Source organism: Brassica napus, chromosome C9 (assembly GCF_020379485.1).
Source record: "Brassica napus cultivar Da-Ae chromosome C9, Da-Ae, whole genome shotgun sequence".
Taxonomy (NCBI): domain Eukaryota; kingdom Viridiplantae; phylum Streptophyta; class Magnoliopsida; order Brassicales; family Brassicaceae; genus Brassica; species Brassica napus.
In genome coordinates this window covers 27,384,729-27,408,288 of record NC_063452.1, presented here as the reverse complement: position 1 = coordinate 27,408,288, position 23,560 = coordinate 27,384,729, and the positions used below count along the sequence as shown (strand labels likewise).

Below are 23,560 nucleotides of genomic sequence, written 5' to 3'. Positions count from 1 at the left end.
GACGTAGAGATAGGCACCCTCCCCTCCATTTGTTGTTCATGTTTAATGGTTAAAAGCAATCATTTCAAATGTAGTTGGAGTAATAAAATATAGTAATTTCTTAGACAAACCTGGATGTCGAGACAAATGAAAGTTGTTCTTAGGAAAGCATTTTTGTTTTTGTGGTTTGTGATGGGCCACATCCTAATGATCCTAACGATTATTGGTTGTGGTCCGAGGTAGTCGCTTTGGTTTTTGCGATCTTCGGCTGCATCTTCTGCACACATAAGAATGAGAATTATTTTGTATTGTCAATTTTTTATAATTTGTATATTTTTATGTGTGGTTCAAAGTTTTTACGCGCGGAACATGCTTTCAAACATATTAATTTTATGTGATAATCCACGATGATTTGGAGGTATGTTATATTATTTAATTCCAACGCATATTTGATGATGTTTTGGGTGTTATTTGTTTGATTTGTCAAACTTTTTTTGGTTTTTCAAAATACAGTTGATCAGTTTTAAAATTTAAGTGTGTTGTAAATCATTTTTAAAAGGAGAATAAAGTCATTATCATTATTAAGAGCAAATGTTAAAGTCTTAAAACATAGAAGCTTAAAACAGAGAAGCGAAAATCATAAATAAGATGGTGGACTTTTTGACGAAGATGGTGGTAGATGTGATGAGATTTTCTTGGAGAGCCTGAAATTTATTCTGAAATAAATCAGTTAACATAACTTTGTAATAGAATATAATAGGGATACGTACTTCCATCATCAGGGAAGGAGTTTTAACTCTGATTCATTCTTATGATAGGTAGAATACTGCATAGCAAATTAATGTGAATTATTAGATAGATAATGACTTAAGAAACCTTCGATGAGATTCTGAGTTTTGAATTTTCTGTACTCTCATAGGAACGAAGGCGGTTGAAGATTTCTTTGTAGACTATGTTCTTCACTTTCCGTGGGTGTGAATCTTCGCTTTTGATGATCTTTAATCATGCTTTGCTTGTTACACGTGAGAGGGCCACATAGAGTTGACCATGTGCGAAGACCGGTCTAGGTAGATATAGGATAACCTCTTTTAAGCTTTGCCCATGGCTTTTGTTGATTGTCATTCCATAACACAATCTGATAGGGAATTGTCGTCGACGTAAAGTGAACGGCAGATTTGTTTCATCATGCAAGAGAAGAACTCTTGGGATTAAAACTTCGTCTCCAATGTGTGAGCCAGTGATTATGTCTGCCCTAAGCACTCTTTCGCCTATGTGGGTTAGGATCAAACCGAATTAGTTTTCTGACAATGATTAATCTTTACTACCTTAAATCAAAGAAAACAAATTAACTATATAGTTTATTTTAAAATTTAAACAAAAACTAAATGTTTAATTATTTTCTCGATAATATAAATTTATGAAGCGAAAAGTTTAATTTTTAAAAAACTTTCTAAATTTGCGATTACAATATTTTTGAATATGACAATAAAACAATATTTTACTAATCTATATATATATATATAGTTACAATTTTAATAATGAAATAATAATCCGAAAATATATACATAGAAGAAGATACAAATACATGTGAAAGTTTGAAATAATCTATTCAATGAAAAATATATCGTATACTTATTATGTTTTAAAAATTGATAGATACATATATATTATAATATATACCAATTTAGAATTGAAAACAAAATGTTTATATAAAAATAAATGAAAACAAAAACTGAATCAATGCTAAAATATTAAGACTAACATTAAGTTCTTCGTTATAGCATTTCTCACTTATCAGCCAAATGATGATCATTATTTGAAAAGTTTTCTGGGAAAGTATTAGTTTTCATTTGAAACCGAATTAGTTTTCTGGAAAAGTATAGATATTAAAGTATGTTACAATAAACCATAAAAACTTACAGTCAAACAATTTCGGTTTGAATGTTGATCGAGCATTTATTAGACGAACTGAAATATTTATAGTTAGATTAATATCCAATACAACATTATTACTTGGACACTCCTTATAATAAAGACACACCTTTTCATTTCGTACGTGATCCGAGCGGATGTCCTCGTTTTCTTTTATGCGTTATTCCGGACGAATTTTCTGCATTTCAAAAAGAGATAAGTTCTTATTTGTATCAGAGTTAGTGAAATCTTACTTTATATAAATGAGTTTGATTTTTTGTTATATTAGATAGTTTATATTATAATACGGAAAAACTTACCAAAATTTTATACAAAATAATTGTATTCAGAGAGCTGTTATTTCGGAGTCAATTTATTCAAATTCTTCTTCCTAAGCAATTAAGGAATTAATAAACTATTGTAACATCATTTAGGTTGAATTCATTTTGGTCTATTGTATTTTGCACTCTATTAATGAATTTTTTTAGAAATTAAGTGATGTGTTTATTGTAGGGTATGAATGGTGACCAGGGAACAGCGAGGAATAATGCATTCCCTAACGTTCCTAAAAAAATCACCATTCACAAGGAATAATAATTCCCTCTCATTCTCTTTCATTATTTTTTTTTTGTAGAGAATTAAAGAACAAAATTATTCCTTGTTAAATTTGATAAGAAACAATCATTCTTTTTCATTCCTGCTATTTTATTCCCGTACATTCTTTTTTTATTCGTTCCTCTTGTTTTTCGAATGGTCACCAGTCAGACCCGTAGTGTATTTTCATTTAACTGGGAATAACAAACTCATTGCTTTCATTTATACAATCTTCCTAGTTTAGTTTTTAAATGACTAGAACAAATATATGCATCTAAGTAATTAAATTAAAAATATCATTAAAAGTTAAAATTTTTAAAGTATAATATTAAAATTTTCTATGAGTAATATCTGTCATTTTCTGTATTTATAAAGTAGTATTTTTTGTATAGTTGGAACAAATATATGAATTTAGGCAATTAAATAAAAATAAAGACATCTATACTATTAAAGCAGAATCCTATTTGGAAAATTTGAGTTTCGCCCTTGAATTTCATCATATTTATATGAAAATAGGATTAACTTTATATTTATGGTATCAAACAAAATCTTCTTTACAAAAGAAAACATAACCGTATATGTTATTTTCTTGAATGATTTGGCAGATGTCAATATATATTTATTATTTCATAATGTGTAAAAATATATAATACATAAAATAATTTATATATATAATGTTCATCCTGCGCAATGCACGGATCTTAACCTAGTGAATTAAGAGAATTAAAACTTTTACAATATGATATGATTTGTTAATGTTACGATTTAGTTTAATAAACTAAATTTACAGAGCGATGGCGACGGTGACATTTTTCTAGGGTTACGATGGATCTTCGAGGATGGGATCCAGGGGATCAAAGGGTCACACGGGATAATCAGAGGGCAGATCTTCATCATTATGAAGGTTCCTGGAGAGGATCGAAACAAACTGGGGTCTCCACCAGGAGAGATCGTGTGGATCTCGGAGGGAATCTCCGAATAAATGGAAATATATGGAGGGCAAGATCCTTAGAATCGGTAAAAGCTTCGGGCTCCTTACGCTTAAGGAAATCATCGTCAAACATCATCCAAAGCCGAGATCTTTGTGGTACGATTGTCGTTCTAATTAAAACGAAATCGCAAGATCTGGGTGTTTTGTTTCTTAAGGGTTGTCAAAAGGATACTCCTCAATCTTTTATTACTAGGAGATGGAAAGTATGGTTTGTGAATATGCAAGTCTATTGGATAATTTGGCTGGTTAGAATCGTTGAGTGGATTCAAAATATTTGGTTGCTGACTTCTCGTATCAATCATAGAAGATTTTCTTTAATGGGAATCAAGCTAGGGTGTAGGGTCTTCGATTTACAGCACAACTCAGTTCTCATTTCAATTATCGTTAAAGGTTTTTGTGGCTTTTTCTTTTCTTTGGTTTCAATGACTCAGAGTCAACTTATTGGGAGTGCGAGGAGTGTGGAGGGAAACCCCAAAAGACTGAAGATTTCGGGGCCAAACTTTGACAACACGGGGCTCATTCAAGGCTATGCAAAGGCTTTGATTGGTCGATGCATGAATCCTGATGAGCAGAATGTGAAGGCATTGGTGGTGACGCTACCAAAAATTTGGAAATTGATTGGGACAGATTTGGGCTTGGGCAAGTTCCAGTTTGATTTTGAGGAAGAAGAAGATAATGACGAGGTCCTAAGGATGCAGCTGTTTCATCTCGACTACTGGATGCTATCATTGGTTCGCTGGCAATCTAGGAAAGAACGACCTTACCCTTCGGAGATCATTTTTTGGGTAAAGGTTCTGGGTTTTCCTCTAGAATTTTGGGCTGCCCCGATTTTCGAGAGAATCGGTGAGGCTTTTGGGGAGTGGCTTGAAGTGGATCTTGATCATGGGAGAATCAAAGTGAAGGTAGACGGCTACAAGGCATTATGTTTTGAAACTTCAGTTGATTTCAGGGGAGGAGAATTCCTTGATCGGGAAGAGGCTTTGATTTTTCTACGATACGAGAAGCGCAGATTCAATACGTCATTATGTCGTATCTCTGTAAGTTTTTATCTCAAGTTTATGGATTGGAATAAAGATGGTTTAGTTGGTTTTTACATCTGTTGTGTGGTGGTTCTACTGCGAAGAAATTTCATGTGGACATCTGGTGGAATTTTAATATTGGTCTTAAACAAGGTTGGATTATGTGCGTTAATGAGATTATCTTTTTATTCTAGTGAGACCTTTTATGGGGATACTGTGGTGTTGGTACGGGGTTTGAGGACATACTTTAACAATACGGGTGTTACTGGTTCACTGGTTGTAAGTTTTCCAGGTTTTTTATTATGGGCCATGGAAAATTGTAGCAGCCTCAGGAATTATAATAAGGGACTATGGAAATATGGGAAAAAGGAATTAAATTATATTGGACATGTCTGTGGGTTTATGGCCTCATGGATTCGACAAAGACGTTTCTCTTACAATCATTATATATGAAAATACTAAGTTGGAATTGCAGAGGACTTGGGAGTCATTGGACCATAAGTTATCTTCGGGAAACATGGCATAAATATAAACCAGAGTTTTTATTTTTATCCGAGACAAAACAGGATTTCGAATTCGTACAAAGGTTTCAGGACCATTTTGGATATGATAGTTTGGTTACGGTGGATCCAAATGGGAGGAGTGGTGGATTAGCTCTTTTTTATAATAATGAATTTCAAGTTGAAATTCTATATTCCAGCAAGAGGATGATTGATATTGAGGCAATGGTTAAAGGGAAGAAAGTTTTCTTTACTTTTGTTTATGGGGAACCAGTACAAAAGCTAAGAGAACAGGTATGGGAGAGATTAACTCGATTTGAATTAGCACGATCGAAACCTTGGTTTATTATTGGAGATTTAAACGAGATCACTGAGAATCATGAAAAGTTACTAAGGTTATGTTTAGGCATACAGATTAATTTGGAATGGAGGTCATGTGAGGTTACTGTACTGATCAGTGCAAAGATTGGTCTGGTTTTCATCATATTGATAGAAGCAAGGGCTCAGTTTTTTCTATTGTTACAGGTTCGTTTAGTTTCTTTGTCTTTTGTAAAGGAAAAATGTGGTAGGTATGAGAAGAATGTACGGTCAAAATTATGTTGGAGCTCAAGGGAATGGATTGTGGAATTAGGGTATCATTACACCCGTCGATCTTGCTCTTCGGGGCAAATGAAGAACAAAATTTTTAAATGCGAATATTAAGTTGGAATTGCCGAGGAATGGGTAGTAAGTGGACTATAAGCTATTTGAGTGAGATAAAACATAAACATAAACCGGATTTTCTATTTTTAGCAGAAACAAAGCAGGGACCAGAGTTTGTCCAAAAGTTTCAAGGGCACTTTGGTTATGATAATTTGGTCACAGTGGACCCAGTGGGAAGAAGTGGAGGATTAGCGCTTTACTACAATAGTGAGTATCAAGTTAAAGTATTATATTCTAGTAACCGAATGATTGATGTGGAAGCGGAGGCTCTAGGCAAAAAGGTTTATCTTACTTTTGTATATGGGGATCCAGTTCAAGACATGAGGGAGCAAGTGTGGGAGCGTTTAACTAGATATGGTCTGGCGCGGTCTGAACCCTGGTTCATTATTGCCGATCTAAATGAGATTACTGGAAATCATGAAAAAGATGGAGGATCTTTAAGAAGTGCGGTTTCATTCATCCCTTTTAATAACATGATACGAAATAGTGGTTTATTAGAATTCCCGGCTCGGGGAAATAAAATGTCATGGCAGGGGAGAAGAGGAAAAGGGAAAGGGGCGGTGATGGTTCGATGTCGATTGGATCGTGCCCTAGCAAATGAAGAGTGGCATACGTTATTTCCCTGCTCTTTTACAGAGTGTCTGGGGATGGTGGCTTCTGATCATCGGCCAGTGGTGGCTTATCTAGAGGATAAAGTTCACCGAAGGAAAGGACAATTTCGGTTTGATAAGAGATGGATTGGACAAGCGGGTCTCCTGGATTCGATTACAATGGGTTGGGCAGAACCCAACGATGGAAGAATAGACGGGAATACGGTGGGTATTGTGGAAAGAATTAGTAATTGTCGCCATGAGATTGCTAAATGGCGGAAGAATAATCCACCTTATGGAAAAGATAAAATAAATGAATTGCAACAAGCACTGGAAGAAGTACAAACAGACAATACCAGGTCACAAGAGGATATTATGGAGGTGTCCCGGAAATTACAGGATGCATACAAGGATGAAGAAGATTATTGGCACCAGAAAAGCAGGAACATGTGGTACTCATCTCGGGATCTTAACACAAAATTTTATCACGCTTTAACTAAGCAAAGACGGGTTAGAAATAGAATTGTTGGCTTACATGATGTTGATGGGAATTGGATTACAGAGGATAATGGTGTGGAAAAGGTGGCTATAAATTATTTTGAAGATCTTTTTAGTACGACCTCGCCATCGGGGTTTGATAGTTTTTTGGCAGAGGTTACACCGGGAATTACTCCTCAGATGAATCAACGTTTGTTGAGGCTTGCGACGGAGGAGGAGGTTAGAGAGGCGTTGTTCATGATGCATCCAGAGAAGGCACCAGGACCGGACGGCATGACCGCCCTCTTTTTCCAACACTCCTGGCATATAATTAAGAATGATTTGGTGGAAATGGTCAACAATTTTTTGGTTTCGGGGGAAATGGATGCAAGATTAAATATTACTAATATTTGTCTGATTCCAAAAACGGAGAGACCGACAAGGATGACGGAATTGAGACCAATCAGCCTATGTAATGTGGGATATAAAATTATTTCGAAGGTTTTGTGCCAGCGATTGAAAATTTATCTTCCCTTACTTATATCCGAAACTCAGTCGGCATTTGTGGCATGAAGGTTAATATCGGATAATATTCTCATTGCTCAGGAAATGTTTCATGGACTGCAGACTAATAAAGCATGTCAAGGAAAGTATATGGCAATTAAAACAGATATGAGCAAAGCATATGATAGAGTGGAATGAGACTTTATTAAGGCTTTATTAGTGAAAATGGGATTTGATATACATTGGATCAAATTGATGATGGAATGTATTTCCTCGGTCCAATATAGGGTTCTTATAAATGGTCAACCACGTGGCCTTATTGTTCCAAATAGGGGCTTACGTCAAGGTGATCCTTTATCACCATATTTATTTATTCTCTGCACTGAGGCTTTGATTGCAAATATAAAAAAGGCAGAGAGGGGAAAACAACTGACGGGAATGAAAGTGGCTAGAGCTTGCCCATCGATATCTCATTTGCTTTCGCGGATGATAGTCTCTTCTTTTGTAAAGCTCACACTGAAGAGTGTCAAAGCATTCTTAGGATTTTGAAGGAATATGAGGCAGTTTCTGGGCAGCTTATAAATTTTGAGAAGTCTTCAATTCAATTTGGACATAAGATTGAGGAACCCGTTAGACAGGAATTAAGAGATATTTTGGGTATTCAGAATCATGGAGGAATGGGATCCTATCTGGGTCTACCAGAAAATTTGGGAGGATCAAAGATCCAAGTTCTTAGCTTTGTCCAAGATCGTTTAAATAAAAGAGTTAATGGGTGGACTTTCAAGTTTTTTTAAAAAGGCGGAAAGTAAGTGATTATTAAATCAGTGATTACGGCATTACCAAATCATACTATGTCTTGCTATCGTTTACCTAAGGCAATTGTGAAAAAATTGACGAGTGCGGTATCACAATTCTGGTGGAGTCCAGGGGGAAGTACACGAGGCATGCACTGGAAATCATGGGACAAAGTATGTGTGGCTAAGGATGAAGGAGGTTTAGGGTTCAAAGACATCATTGATTTCAACACAGCGGTGCTTGGTAAACAGTTATGGCGTCTGATAGAGAGGCCAAACACTTTATTCTCTCGCGTCTTCAAAGGTCGGTATTTCAGAAATGCTTCTCCTTTGGAACCGATCCGTTCATATTCTTCGTCATATGGCTGGCGGAATATTGTCTCAGCTAGATCTCTGGTAAGCAAAGGACTAATCAAACGGGTGGGATCTGGTTCTTCTATTTCAGTATGGAATGATCCATGGCTCCCAACCACTCGCCCGAGACCAGCAAATAAAAATCAACACAATTTATATCCGGACCTTACAGTGGAGTCTCTCATTGACTCTAACTCACACAATTGGAATTCACAGGCAATCCGGGCTTTGGTAAATCCACAGGATGCGAAACTTATAGAAAGTATACCACTAAGCAGGTCTCGGAGGATATATAGGGATGGATGGCATTTCACAAAGTCTGGAAAATATACGGTCAAATCAGGATACCAGGTAGAACGGCTCTATCCAGATAGGGAAAGACCACCATTATTAATTGGACCCACAGTGGATGCTCTGAAGGCTAACTGCTGGAAAATACGTTGCCCACCAAAGTTAAAACATTTTCTATGGCAACTTGTGACATGATTTATAGCAGTAAAGAAAAATTTACATGCACGGGGAATACAAGGGGATATTTCTTGTGGAAGATGTGGAGCTCAGAAAGAGTCTATTAACCATGTGTTCTTTGAGTGTCCTCCAGCAATGCAGGTTTGGGCTCTTTCGAAGATACCATAAAATCCAGCTATCTTTCCGACAAGTGATCTCTTCACAAACATCGATCATCTGTTCTGGAGAGTGGTTCCGCAAATGAAAGATCATCAGTTTGCATGGATACTATGGTATATTTGGAAAGCTAGGAATAATAAAGTTTTCAGTGATCTGGACATTGATTCTTTGGATACGCTTAAACTGGCAGAAACATAATCAACTTTGTGGGCTGAGGCACAAATATTGAATGAGCAGAGGGCTACCCCACCAATAGTAGCCACGATTATGCCCTCAATCCCAGGAAGATGGTGTTTTGCGGATGGTTCATGGAAAGAGGGGGATTCCTTTTCAGGACAAGGTTGGTATAGTACTTTAGAAGGATTTGATGGTTTGTTGGGGGCAAGGAATGTTAGGGCTAGTCTCTCTCCCCTTCATGCGGAGATGGAAGCGCTACTCTGGGCAATGGTATGCATGAGGAATTTACGTCAATTTCAGGTTACGTTTGCAACGGATTGTTCTCAATTGGTGAAGATGATTTCAACACCAGAGGAATGACCTGCTTTTGCAAATTATTTGGATGATATCAAGATCCTGCAAGAGAGTTTTACCCGATCAGAGATTATCTATGTGCCCCGAACGCAAAATACAAAGGCGGATAGACTAGCACGCAGTGTTAGGAAGCAGCCGTCTTTCGTCGTTCACATGGATGCAGATCACCCAGTTTGGTTTACAGAGTCAGTATGAGTCTGTAAAAGTCGATGACAAAAAAAAAAAAAAAAAAAAACTTTTACATAATTTATTTTGGTTATATAAAAATATCATTAAATGAAACTTGTTCAACCAATAAGAAAAAAGACAGTATTTTGTAATTGGTCACAAAATTCAAATGATATTAAATTCTATCTAAAATAGTGAAAACATCAATTATTTTGAAATAAAATTCTTTAAACATCCTTAAGTGATACTTAGGTGACACGGAGGGAGTAATATATTATATCTTCATGAAACTAAATAGATTTTTATTATTAAAAATTATATGTTAATTTTATTTGAAACTAAAATGTATAATGTAAGAAAAAATCATTTTATGTCGAAGAACTAGCTTACCTTATGTGGAGTTGAGTCCTCTCCAAAACCATTCAGATTCATATAAGAAAACAGTGTAACCACAACAGTTATATAAGGTAGTCCTCTCCAATCAGAAGATTTATATAACCACGACACAAATACAAAGATCATCATTGGATTGCGTCTAGACAGGTTTTAACATTTTATTAAATATGTGTCCATATTGTTTGAATCAACATTCTTGTTAGCATCATCAGAAGGATCAATTGTATCAGCTTAAAATACCACTTAGTAGGCCTTTACCTGAAAAACACTATGTGTCATTTTCTGGATTTATAAAGTAGTGTCTTTTGTAAAATCTTATTATATTTTATCTAAGGAGAGCGAAGCACAGAAACTGGAATAACAATTTGCGTTGTGGGTTTTCCATTCCGATGATATGGAGATCCTTAGATTCAACCCTGCTGTAAATTTATAATTTGGAATAAGAATTGTAATTTGTTTGGCTTATTATTAATTTCGAGCACTTACACTGTTTTCTTGGAAGCTTGACTTGATATGAATCTGAATGGTTTCAATGGTGATCTGTAAAGAGATTTGGAACATGGGAGATAGGAATTCTACGCTTAAGAAATGTGGAAGAGGAAGTTTTCTTTCAGAATAATGAATTTATTCCTTAATGAATCGTATATCAATTGTTCTCTTACGTTTGTTGATACAGTATTTAATTATTTGATTTTGACTTCATGTGTAAGTGCTAAAATTATGCCCTCAATCACGTTGACGTTATTATTTGATAATTTATTGGTCAATGCTAGTCACAAAATCATATATTAATGTCTTCCCTCTCTCAAACTTTGAACTATTTACGTCTCATGTTATAGATGTTCTCAAATATACATTAGAACCTGTTTCTAAAGACATAAATAATAAACTGAGAAAGTAATTCCGATGAAGCAGAGTGATAAAACAGTAAACATGATTATAAGCTGATAATCATGCAAAGTAAACATTATGTTTCAAGGGGAAAAACACCGAAAAGCAAAAAAAAAAAAATGAAAGGAAATCATAAGTCAATACTTAAACTGAAAAAGACTTGAACATCATTGAAGCATGCAATACGTGAGAAGATGAACGGGAGCTCTACTTCTAACATCTTGGGCGCTTAGCTTTCGCTGTCTCAGCACCTGCAGAGATCCTCTTACTCTCCCCATCTGCAGAATCTCCACGGCCGTTGGAAGGTCCACACACTTCATTTCCACTCTTCGTTGTTTCCTCGGATGTTGCAGCAATGTTGTTTTCAACCGAGACTTCTGTGGGCGGTGGGGTGTCTAGAGAGAGGACCTTGGTGACAGTTATAGCTCGGGTATTGCCTGAGAAGTTATGCTCTGTAACTTTCACACAAAACTTATGTGTTTGTCCGATGGTGCTGATTAGAGCTTCCGGGACAGGGACCTCATGATCAGTTCCTTCGTTTTCATTAACCTTGCATTCAAGTTCAATAGCGTGAGTCAAAATCATTTGAGAGTATAAACTAATGCTTCGTTACCTCAAAGTAGCTGCTAACTATCAACTCACGACCAGCATCACCAAGTAGGACAAAAACGGCTTGGTCACTGTTTTCATAAACGGATATCTTTGCACGGTACCTGTTATGGAAGAATCAAAAGCTAAGGTCAGAAATGTAATAATCAAAAGTAAATATCACTGAAAGAGTAATTGAAATTAAGGCGAGAGTACATACTGTGCAACACCAGCTGTGTTAGTCTTCCCACATTTTGTGTTTGTACAAATCAACGAAGTTGCTCTCTTGGTAGCCGTACTATGGCACCCACTGCATGCAATATAGTACCAAGCAGAGCCATGCACAACATCATCAATCATAGCCGTGCACTCAAAAAATGCATCCTGCAACAGTGTATAAAATTGGATATAAATATCTAAGTGTTTCACAATTAGTAAGAAACATCTAGCTTTAATTTTACCTTTGCAGATTCATGTTTCATGTAGGAGAATATATCTGCTATGGTCAGTGTCTCACGCTTAGTGACCACCTCTGCACTAACCTGCTTACCAATCTCTGGGTTAGAGCCAAGCCTGGTACAAAATATAAAGCACTGTTTCAGTCAATCATTGCAATAGGTGTAAGTGTGCGCTTCACATGAACTTGTGAAAATAGATGTTGAAGACTGGGATACATACCAAGTGAAGTAATCTTTGGTTGGTTGGACGTCATAGTCCATGAAGACACGTGTAGAGGACATAGAGGTCAGGGCAAAGGTACCTGTCCAATAATGGAAGAAACATTGAAAATGAATGAGTAAAAATACGCATAAAAATGTCAGTGTGCAAATATATAAGTTATACAAATGCTCTGCATCTATGGACTAACTTGGCATGCTATATATTAATCATAACGCTGTAAAAATATATAATCTATGTCACGCATGATAAATTATCAACCAAAGACAAATAACAAAACGTTTTTGGATTGGTCAATAACTCAGTATCACATAAGCGAACAATGTCAAACTTTCTCGAAAACGTGTCACAATTAGTAGTGAAAACATGAGTCTAAAGATAGGAATGGTAAAAGATAGAAATGGTAACCTCGTAGACGTTTGGTGTTCACAGTCGTGACCAAAAGCACTGTGGGAGCTTTTTCATAGGAGTTGAACTTCTTGTAGAAGTCTGTTGCAGCATGGTACCAAAGGTAGAGCTTCATCACAGGTCCGCTGCAAAAAGTAAGCTCTTATGGATTTAGGAACTACCGAGAGATGATGACTTGAAAATAAAAAAATACACTTACTCATGTGATTGCACATGAACCATAATATGCCGAGAGGTTGCTATCTCCACTTCGTCAAGGATGGGACGCTCAATAAGGGTATGTCCATTGACCAGCTTCATGTAGCCAACAACATCTATTACAATGTACATGAAGAGAGTTAAATGGTTAATAAAAATTCATGGAATGTAACAAGTAACTTAACAAACCAAATCTACAATAATATTCACAATTCACAATTCAATTCAGAGGATGTTCAAGACAAACAAAAACTCTAAAAACTCGAACTAAATACTTAACCCAAAAAAATATAGATTTCACTATCTAACCAGGAATATAGACCAATGTAACTGAGAGATGGCTTATAAAATTAGAGAGCTTACCGTAGAGGTCACCTTTGAGATCACAGTTAGCTTCAAAATCTTCATATGAATGAAACCTGAAACGGTCTTCATCAAATGAGATGGGAACCTCGTGAAGAACCGACATCTCAGAGTTCTATGTGAAAGATACGGTTGCGATATGATCAGCAACCTGATACACCGGTTTGTTTTTCGATCCGTAGAAGTTGTTGAGTTGGTTAACTGATCCTTGTTTCATCTCAGGCAAGTATTTTTTAATACGCCCCGGTGGGATGAATCCTTGAATAACAGTCCCCTGTTGTCAAAAAAGAATAACAAATCACGTTAGAAGATTGAAAACTCAGAACCCTACTTTAACAAATAAACCAATCTCATAACAATTCTCCAAAAATACTCATCAAAACCCTAGTTCACTCTCTGAAGCTAAAACAAACGTTTAAAATTTTCAGAAAATATAGATCTCATGGTATCTCAAAACCCTAGTTCACTCTCCGAAGCTAAAACAAACGTTTAAAATTCTCAGAAAACATAGATCTCAAGGTATCAAAACTATTTTTTGGAGAATTGACTCACCTGTTCGTTGATGAGGAGCATTTAGAGGCCAATAAGCGTCTTCTTGATCGGGTTCCGAGCCTCCCAGAAATGGATGAGTCGGAAGCGCAACTGAGTTGCATGCGGACCTAGAGAGACATCTTTGAAGAACATGACTTTCTCATCAGAGTCGGAGGAGACAGGAGACTTCCCATTTCGTTTCATCGCCATGGATTAAGCTTGGAGTGGTTCTAGGGTTTTAGTTTGATTGAAAAGAAGATCAGTATATAAAGAAGGAGGAAAAGAGGAAGGTGAAGCGAAATCATAAAGGAGTTATTGATTGATTGAAACGAAAATATTGATTCCGTAGAAGTGGTTCGATTGATTCTCGGCGTCTTTGCTCTTCGATCGGGGAAGACGAAGTGATAGAGGTGAGGGGCAAAAGTAGACGAAGAAGATTAACTCCGTCAAAGCCCAAATGGCACGCTTGTTGGATGAACGATAAAGCCCAAATGGCACGAATGGTACGCTTTCGGATGAAGCCCACATGGTATATTTCTCCGCGAGCCCGTCTGACGTGTAAAAAACCTTGTCCCTGATTGGTCCGAATTAACACTCCTACGTGGACATGCTCCCTGCTCAATATATCTTGCTTTTAGTATTGTAGATATACAAGTCGAAGCAATGCTTTCTCTTGAACACACATTAGAAGAAAAAAAAATATGATTTCGATTTCTAGAAAAGAGAGTAAATATAAAGCAAAACAAAACACGTTGAGGAATCGTAGGAAGAAACAGAAGAACTACTGTCCTCAGCATGCCTGTAAGTTATCAGTGTTGCCAGATGATATCATTATGGATTGTTTGGCCATTGTCTCAAGATTGGAACACGAATCCTTATTTCTCGTCTCCAAGCTGCACCGCTCTCTAATGCTTTCCCCGGAGTTATACCAAGCCCGATCCCTAATGGGTTGCACCGAACTCTGCAGCTATTTATGTTTAAGCATTCCTTCAGACCCGTTTTCACGCTGGTTCGCCTTCTACCCAAATTAAATCCTTAAATCATCCTTGTTGGTTCCAATACGGCCACACTTGTATCAGCCTCCGGAAGCATCTTCAGTGGTGGCCCATGGCTGCGGTATCTATGTCATTGGTGGGATGATTGCCCGGAAGCGATCGTCCAGGGTCTTTTTCCTGGATTTTCGATTTCATACGTGGACCAATCTCCCTTCCATGGGGTTAGCTTGAGCTTCTGCTGCAGCTGGTGTGGTGGACGGGAAGATATATGTTTGCTGAGGTTGCAAGGAACCACATTCCGGCATATGGGTAGAGGTTTTTGATCCAAAGACACAGACTTGGGACGCACTGTCAAACCAACCGTCGCCCCCAGGTACTCTCCCTTAATGCACGAAAGCTCGGTGATACATGAGAAGAAGATTTTCGCCTTGGATGAGAAAGGTAATGGTTTGCTTTACATTCCGAGTGAAAGCATATGGAAAACAAGGAATTCGGACACCAACGAACTTTGAAAGGGTTGGCATGTGATAGACAATGTCATCTACGGTTGTGTAACTGGTGGGTGGATATTGTGGTGTGAGGCAAGTGAACTGGAGTCCGGTGTAATGAAGTGGAGACAAGTTATGGGCTTGGAGGATCTAAGGGACACCCTTTGTGCCTCCAAACTGGTCAACTATGGTTGGGGTTTGCCATCGGAACACCTTGACGCTATGCTTCCCGGTCCAACATGTTACTCTTCTGGGACTGTCTTGCTAATTGGAAATGCGAGATTTGGTGTGCAGAGATCTCCTTACAGAGGCGGAAGAAAACAAGCGAGATTTGGACAACTGTTGAGTGGTCTGAAGCAGTCACAACTATCGATCGTCCTCTACATAAGCATACTGATCATCACTGTAAAATTTTATATTCTCTATCCTTCAATCTTTGAAATCTCAACTCTATTTAAAGTCTCCAATATGTATGCCTTACTACTACTATCTCCTATTTACCAATAAACAATTTACACTTGTAACTGATAAAAACTGTTTGTTCCTGAAGGACAACATTTATGTACTTGTTCATCGATTCTTATACCTTTCAGGTTGACTTTCTAAACGATCATCTCCAACGATCCCGTTGACATTCATCATTGGTGTCCTGTTCTATTCGTTATTTATACAAATGCTGCATCTCAATGGAAATGCTTTATTTATACAAAATCTATAACATCTAGAAAACTGAAAATCTAAATATTTAAACTGCAAAAAAAAAATGTAGAGTTTGGATGAAACATATACATCTCAAGTTCAAAAAAATTGTTATACTAGTTATTATTATTTGATATATAATCTAGGACACATCTGGGCCCGACTTGTTCAAACGCATCGGTTGGGGTTGGGTGTGGGAGTTTGCGGTTTCAAGCGTTATTAAGTGTTTTATATGACTCATTCAACGTTTAAAAATTGTTGTGTTTGCGGGTCATTTTTTACTGGTTTACCCACATATGCAAAAGTTAATTAATAAAAAATAATTAATAAACAAAATTTAATTATAAAATTGATCATTTTAAAAACCAATAACAAATAATGAATATTAAAATTATATATAAACCATATTTTTATATATATTAGTATTTATATTATCTCAATTTTAAAAAACATTTAAAATTATTAAAAATTTATTATAAAAATTATATAGATAAATTCTCTAGGATAGATCGAAAGGAATGTAAGGGTGTGTCTGTCTCCTCTTCATTCGGAGGTGGAGGCATTGATTTGGGCAATGGAATGTATGAAGAATCTAAGACAGTTTCAGGTTACGTTTGCAACGGATTGTTCTCAATTGGTGAAGATGGTTTCAGAACCAGAAGAATGGCCAGCATTTGAAACCTATCTGGAAGATATCAAGCTTTTACGAAGAAGCTTCTTCAACTCAGACATCATCCATGTTCCCCGAACGGAGAACCAAATGGCGGATAGCTTGGCACGTAGTGCTAGGAAACAACCATCTTTCGTCGTTCATATGGATGCGGAGTTGCCGATTTGGTTTACAGAGTCAATATGAGTTTGTGAATGTCTTGCTGCCAAAAAAAAAAAAAAAAAAAGATCGAAAAAAAGTTTTTGTCACAAATATAGACCTTAAAAATAAAAATGACCAAAATAGACTTAAATGTTTTATCAAAAGAAGTAAATATACACTTATACCCCTATGGTTAATTAATCTAGACATTATGGTTTAAAGTTAAGGGGTGGGGTTTAGGGTTCAGGGTTTAGAGTTTAGGGTTTAGGGTTTAGAGTTGAAGAGTGGGGTTTTGGGGATAGGATTTCAAATTTTAAAAAATTAAAAAAATTTTAAATTTTCAAAATAAAAATTGCTATTTTGGTCATTTTAGTTTTTGAGGTTTATTTTTGTGACAAATATTTAAAAATGTCTATTTGAGAGAATTATCCAATTTTATATATAAACCATATTATTATAATAAAAATCATGGTATTAAAATTATATATATATATAATTAGTATTCATATTATCTCAATTTTTTAAAAAAATATTTTTATATTTATATAATTTTTACAAAAAAAAGTTACCCTTCTGCAACAACTGCAAACGTTAACTGGAACCAGCTTTTGATTTTGAGAGGTTTGGAGCGGTGTAAAACGGTTTGTAGCGGTGTAAAACAGTTTGTAGCGTTTTTGTGATTGTTATGAAACGCCAACCATCGTTATCAACCGCAAAAGTTGCATTTGCGGATGGTAGCGGAAAAACCAGTCAGACCCTAAGTCATTGTCAGTTTTGGTTCTTTAAATAGCTCAGTGTTTTGAAACCCGACCCGGACTCGCAGTTGAACCGGTAAATCCAGTGACCAGAAACAATCTGGTTTGGGTTTTGTGAAAAACTCAATATTTAGAAACCCGCAGAAATCCGCAAATACCCAGTAAAACCTGGAACCCGATACCGGTTGAACCACCGGTTGAACCAATAAATAACTTTTACTTCTTTTTTTAGTTTTTAATTATTTTTTTAGATAATGTTTTATATTCTAAATTTCCAATTAAGAAATTAAGAGCAGCATTATCGCATGGTTTTAGGAGGGTTTTTACCCAAAAAGCTGGGCGTGGACCACCACAAAAAGGAAGAAATGAGTTGCAAAAGTCGCAGGAGAAGAAAAGTTTGTTCAAGGTTTTCTGTACTGTTTGCGGACCCCACTGACACGTGGCTGCCCGCGATAGATTCGGTTTTTATTTTTATTTTTAATGAGACAAAAAAATAAATAATAAGAAACCCAGTTGAGTTTGTGGGATAAATATGCTCTAAGTGATGATTAAAAAAAAAGTTAGGTTTTCGCTTTTCAGTTTTATATTTGTGGTTTTTAGATTTTGATGAAGATTTTACTATGCCTTCTGAAGAAAATGAAATGAACGATGGTAGAGAGAACCAAAATTAGTTGATGTGATTTGGTGTTAGTTTATTTTCGTTATTGACAATTTATTACAATAATTTTTTACTTTTGGTTTATTTTGTATTTAAAGTTTAATTTATTATTTACATTAGACATTTAAATATTTATAAATTTTAAATAGTCTAAACTATTTTTTGATATTTTGTATGTCAAATGAAAATAAAAATATCTATATATATAAAGTTGGTTTTTTTCCTTCTTATGACATGTGGAATTGGGGTTTGTTGACATGTGTCTTCATATTTTTTTTTGTATTTTAAATCCTTTTTCTTTTAGATTATTGCAATTTGTTTCATCAATTTCTAATTATGTACTATCTAATCATTCTCACACTTATTAGTCCCTAAAATTCAAGAAATAAATAAAATAATAAAAATATATTTTAAATATTTAATTTATTTACAATTAAAAATAGCATAAATTTTCACCATTTTATTATTTTTACTAATTTTTATTATTTCATTTACAAATTATATATTTATTTCACTATTAATATCATAAGATAATCAAACTAAGAATAAGAAACTATGAAGCCGTCCTCGAGCTATTAAAGAGAGCATAGAAGTCAGAACACCAAAAATTAGATTTTGAAAACAAAGACGAGCAGAGACTATTGACGGTAAGCCAACGTTGAGGAATACAACATATAAAACGAGTAAACTCTGACCCAACCAAGAAGATGCAGTTCCTAACATCAGCTGAAATCTAAGGAAGAAGATGAGCAGTCAATATTGACTGGAACAACCTACAATGCCGTGAGAATCAACCGAAAAACTAAAAACTCATAAACCCGATGTACAACACACACCATATAATCTCACAGGTGAAGAAGACAAGGAAGAACAAGAGAAAGATGTAAGTCTTTTTCCAGTGATGGTGAAAAGCACCGCACACCAGAAAGGTAACGAAATACATAGACGGGGATGGCTCAAGGTCAAAATATACGGAGAGGGAAAAAAACATCTTAAAAGTTATAATTTTCAAAAATATGAAAAAAATATAATACAATTTTGACGATGAACCCGTTAATTTTAGAATCAACAAAGTTATTGAAATTCAATATTCTTTTACCTTAGATGCTCATTTCACTACTAACAAGTACTATACATACAACAACACATTATTCGAAAAACAAACACAAAATATATTAACATATCATCTATTACTACGTAACACACTAAAAACACCAAATAATGATCTTAACAAATAAAAACGACAACATAATTATATTATCCAAAAAATCATGTTCTTAGCAATAATAAAAACAATATTCCGCGCGAAGTGCGGACACCCCCTAGTAAAAACTAAAGTTAAGTATTTTCTAAATGTTTTTAAACATAAAATATATACATATCCAAACTATTATTTTATGTTTTAAAAAACATTTACAAAATATTAAACTTTAGTTTCTATATTTTTATTTACATAGCTGATATATTATTATATAATAAAATTAATTCATTTATTAACCTGCGGTTCATCCGTGGTCGACCCAATGACCCAGCAACCCAGTAAGTCGTCCGGTTCAGTGTCCCGGTCAGGTTTAAAAACATTGGCTCACACAAATCAAAGGGGGCAAAATATGTTTAAATAAAGAGTTAAATGGTAATTATATCATCATTTATAATTTAAATTATTAAATATAATAAATAAATATTAAAATCGAAAAAATTAAATCAAAACTAATTTTTGAAATTTTTCTTCTAAAATTTTTTTTTCAAACATTTTTTTTGATAAACAATTTCTTTAAAAAAGTTTAAGAAAACTTTCATAAACGTGTACGATATCTTCCCGAATTTATAAATAGACTTCTTCAATATATCTTTTATATATAATTAAGAAGTTCTTCCTAAATATGTATGTCATTTTCCTGAGTTTGTTTTATATACATATTTAGGAAAATAATATTAAATATATATAAGGTCTTCTGAAAACATTAAATTAATGTTCACAGTTTGGTTGTTGACTGAAACTCTGTTTAAATTATGATCATGTTGTGGACTGAAACCCTACTTAAATTAATCTTCATACTTCATTCTAATGCCTTGCAGATCCATGAAGAGGAAAAACAAATCGCTGAATAAAACTATCAATTCTTAGTATGTTCGATATATAGTGTGCCATGTGTAACTAATTTAGATGAATCTCTATTTGATCTACGATTTTATTTATCTATGACAACTTTTTATACAAAAAAAAAAAAAATTCATTTAATTAATCTTCGTATTTGATTTGATTAAATTGTTTTCTATTAAATGTTAAATGATGTCTATAATTTTGCCTCACGATAATTAAATAAAAAAAAGTAAACAACAGAGTAAATAAATCTTAGCATAATATAGATTGTATTCAACTCGAGGCGACCAAACAATTCTCTAGTACTAAATTCCATAATGAATTAAAAATAGTAGAAAGAAAGCTCAAACGCAAAAAGCACTTGTGAACAAGCGGATGAACACTAAAAGGAAACTGCCAAGGATTGTGACCAAAGCAATTCATAGTTTCGCAATGTACTTCCGCTTCGTACAAAAGTCGGAGACTCGATCAGTTCGAAGTCTGAGGTTTCTTCGCCTTATTCCGTTTACGTCGTGGCTTTCCATTAGTCGCTGGGGGCGGCGACGTCGTACCATCTTGTGAGCTCACGCTGCACGGAGAAATATTGTCCTTCGAGACCTCACCAGCATCGAGACCATCAGAGATCTTGCAACCCTCAGGGTCCGTCACGTCTTTCTCAGTTACTTTTTCCTCCTCAGCTTCCTCCTTACGTTCCTACAAAAGAGAGAAACTAGGTTTAGATCAATCTCATGGTTAACAGCCGATATTAGGTTAAGTAAAACAAGGGCATACCTTTTTCTTTTTGTTTTTCTTAGCAGGGAGGTTGATCTCTTCTGAACCGGCCGCGGAAGGAGGAGGAGAAGGGGGAAGACGGAGCTTTTCGAGCTCTTCGATTAGGGCGGTGACGATGGCTTCGAGCGGATGGCTTCTTCTTGCTCCTTGTTTAGGGTTTTGCCTGAGAGACCGCCTCTTCCATCTCAGTAATACGGTTGTACCTCTTGCGGTGAGCACGGAGACGCTTGCTGATGAGAGCCATGACTTGTTGTCCTTCTGTGACGGCCATCTTGTCAATAAGAGCGATGTGAAAGGCGGCGGAGCAAGAGAAAGATACAGGGAGATTAGGGATATGAAATAAGATGTATTTCGATTGAAACTACGTATACATATATATAGTAGAGACCTTAGGTCTCGATGCTATATTTTGGAACATTCTAGATCTTTGTATTGATAGATACAAATCTCCATATTTTTAATTGTTAACAAATATTTTTGTATATCCCTTTATTATTATCTGAGGAGCATTAAAAATAAATAACTTTTAGTTCATGTGTTTATTACAAGTGTGCCATTTCTTACGTGACAACTCCACAAGCTCCCTCACCTATTCTATTTAAAACTCTTTTGTTAACTAGAGTAATTACACAACATGCCATTGATCAAAACATTATAATTACCTTAGTTTTGTCTACATTTGTCACATATATACGTTGATACGTATTACATCAAACCTTATAATTTATTTCTTGCGTTAGTTACCTTAACCGAAGTTCTACGTATTACATCAAAGATTTTAAAATTATGTTAATTACCTTGACTGAAGTTTTTTCATTAATTTGTTTCAATACAAAAACATTACTGACATACGTAGTGGTCTAATTTTTTATTCAAAATGAATATAGATGCGATGAAAAATTAATGTGCGATTATCAATCAAAGTTTGTTTTCTGAAAAATCCTAAAAAGTATTTGATGATCAATACGTGCTCAAGTGATTGATTTCTTAAAAATACGAAAAAATATTTGTTCTCTTAAAAATATATCAAGAGGAAAACTTTGTTTAAAATAGTGAAACAGAAGAACCATGCTATGGCATATACTTGCCCCGTTTCATTAAATTGTTAGATGATCCCGCCTTGCGATTGTAGAAACTAAGGAAATACGATTTTCTGGCATACAATTATAAAAACTTACCTGAGGTGATCTATCGTAATTAAGATTTTAACGCCAGCTTGCATAAAGCAAATAATGGCGGAGCAAATTGCCATGATTTAAACGTGATTTGCAAGGACGAAATTGATTGATGATGGGAAAAAAAGCAATCTAATAACTTTGATATATTTTTAAATTACAAATTTGGTAAATTGATGGTAATAATACGTGATTTGTGAGGACTTGATTTTGTATATAAGGAACGTAGATTAAGGTTCAAATTATTGTAATCAATTAATAATCGTGAACTTTCTTGAATTTGTTCAATTGCGTATGATAAAAGGAAGTTTGCATTAACTATTACAATATTAAAGTAATTCTCGACTAAGATTGGAGCGCAAGTTATGTGTAATATTCGATTAGTTACGGCCATTATTTTGAATCCATATGACCGACCCCATGGCGATTCCTTTTTAGTATAAATATACGGCTTCTATAATTAGAAAACTCACCACACTTTTCTTCTCGACTTTGCTCATATCAAAACATTCTCTCAAGCAATCAAAGGGCTAGCTTTAACTCTGTTTCCGATTTGAACCATTCAAGACATTGTTCTTTATTTTATTAGTCTATTGCTTATGTTTCGTTTTATTTTATATTTATAATTTATTTTATGCAAACAAATATACAATTTTTAAACAAAAATTCTGTAGCTTAATTTAGATTGACATACTAAATTTCGTCTAACCCTTACTTTATAACATATAGTATTCTTGCTATAACTTTAATTTTATTATGTCTACAAATTAAAAGTGATAATATTTTGAAATCTATTTACTCCGCGCAAGGGCGCGGGTATTTATCACCTAGTTTTGGATTAATCTAGATTTTTTTACGTATTTCCATTATCGCAATTGCATTTTATTAGGATTAGGGTAGCTCCAAAGCTTCTTTCATCCAATCAAAGCAAATATTGATATCAGCACATCTTCTTTTCCCATAATTATAGTTGGTTACCATAAAAATAGGAAAAAATAAACTAATTGAATGAATTCTTTTTGTTAAGTTTCGGGGCCTAATCTTCTTATAAATGTTAATCCTATTATACCTTGAATGTATAAAATATTAAATAAAATAAATATAAAAACACGCGAATAATAAGCATTTTTCCACTTTTGGGGTAAAAATAGTAAAGAATGAAAATATCTTTGTATATGTTTTTGTCCACCTGTGTTTGTTCAAAGATTTATAGTTGAAAAATACGATGGAGGAAAGTTGCAACTTCATTCCCTTATCGGAAAAAATAATGGTGACCAGGGACGACCGGCAAGGAATAATGAATTCCATAA

At 34.9% G+C, this 23,560-nt stretch overlaps 2 protein-coding genes and 2 pseudogenes across 4 annotated transcripts; 2 read left to right on the top strand and 2 right to left on the bottom strand.

Moving 5' to 3' along the window:
- The first annotated feature begins 3,135 nt into the window (after nucleotides 1-3,135).
- On the top strand, nucleotides 3,136-9,757 carry LOC106366919. 3 transcript variants are annotated; one of them, XM_048768308.1, is made up of 2 exons: nucleotides 3,136-3,501; nucleotides 3,907-9,757. In XM_048768308.1, exon 2 carries the CDS (start codon nucleotides 5,684-5,686, stop codon nucleotides 7,334-7,336), a length of 1,653 nt encoding a protein of 550 aa, XP_048624265.1. In that variant the 5' UTR covers nucleotides 3,136-3,501; nucleotides 3,907-5,683; the 3' UTR covers nucleotides 7,337-9,757. The 3 variants fall into 3 exon arrangements, with proteins under 3 accessions (XP_048624265.1, XP_048624264.1, XP_048624266.1); XM_048768307.1 differs by having other exon boundaries at nucleotides 3,179-3,571; XM_048768309.1 differs by having other exon boundaries at nucleotides 3,201-3,501; nucleotides 3,907-6,606.
- Nucleotides 9,758-11,241: 1,484 nt separating this feature from the next.
- On the bottom strand, nucleotides 11,242-13,369 carry LOC106363028. Its single transcript, XM_013802839.2, has 8 exons — nucleotides 13,264-13,369; nucleotides 12,902-13,016; nucleotides 12,703-12,827; nucleotides 12,295-12,376; nucleotides 12,078-12,189; nucleotides 11,837-12,000; nucleotides 11,642-11,741; nucleotides 11,242-11,577 (listed from the first exon to the last, which is right to left on the bottom strand). The coding sequence occupies exons 1-8, from the start codon at nucleotides 13,367-13,369 to the stop codon at nucleotides 11,242-11,244; spliced, it is 1,140 nt and encodes a 379-aa protein (XP_013658293.2).
- A 207-nt stretch (nucleotides 13,370-13,576) lies between these two features.
- LOC125592836 lies at nucleotides 13,577-16,841 on the top strand (annotated as a pseudogene).
- Nucleotides 16,842-19,692: 2,851 nt separating this feature from the next.
- On the bottom strand, nucleotides 19,693-21,874 carry LOC125592835 (annotated as a pseudogene).
- Nucleotides 21,875-23,560: the final 1,686 nt, after the last annotated feature.

Bases quoted from the DNA above. Each gene is read 5' to 3' on its own strand.
- LOC106366919 (XM_048768308.1), top strand. From the start codon at position 5,684: ATGCGAATATTAAGTTGGAATTGCCGAGGAATGGGTAGTAAGTGGACT.
- LOC106363028 (XM_013802839.2), bottom strand. From the start codon at position 13,369: ATGTCGGTTCTTCACGAGGTTCCCATCTCATTTGATGAAGACCGTTTC. The intron at 11,742-11,836 runs GTATGTACTCTC...CTTCCATAACAG, and splicing joins AACACAGCTGGTGTTGCACA to GTACCGTGCAAAGATATCCG. The intron at 11,578-11,641 runs GTAACGAAGCAT...CTTGAATGCAAG, and splicing joins TAGTTAGCAGCTACTTTGAG to GTTAATGAAAACGAAGGAAC.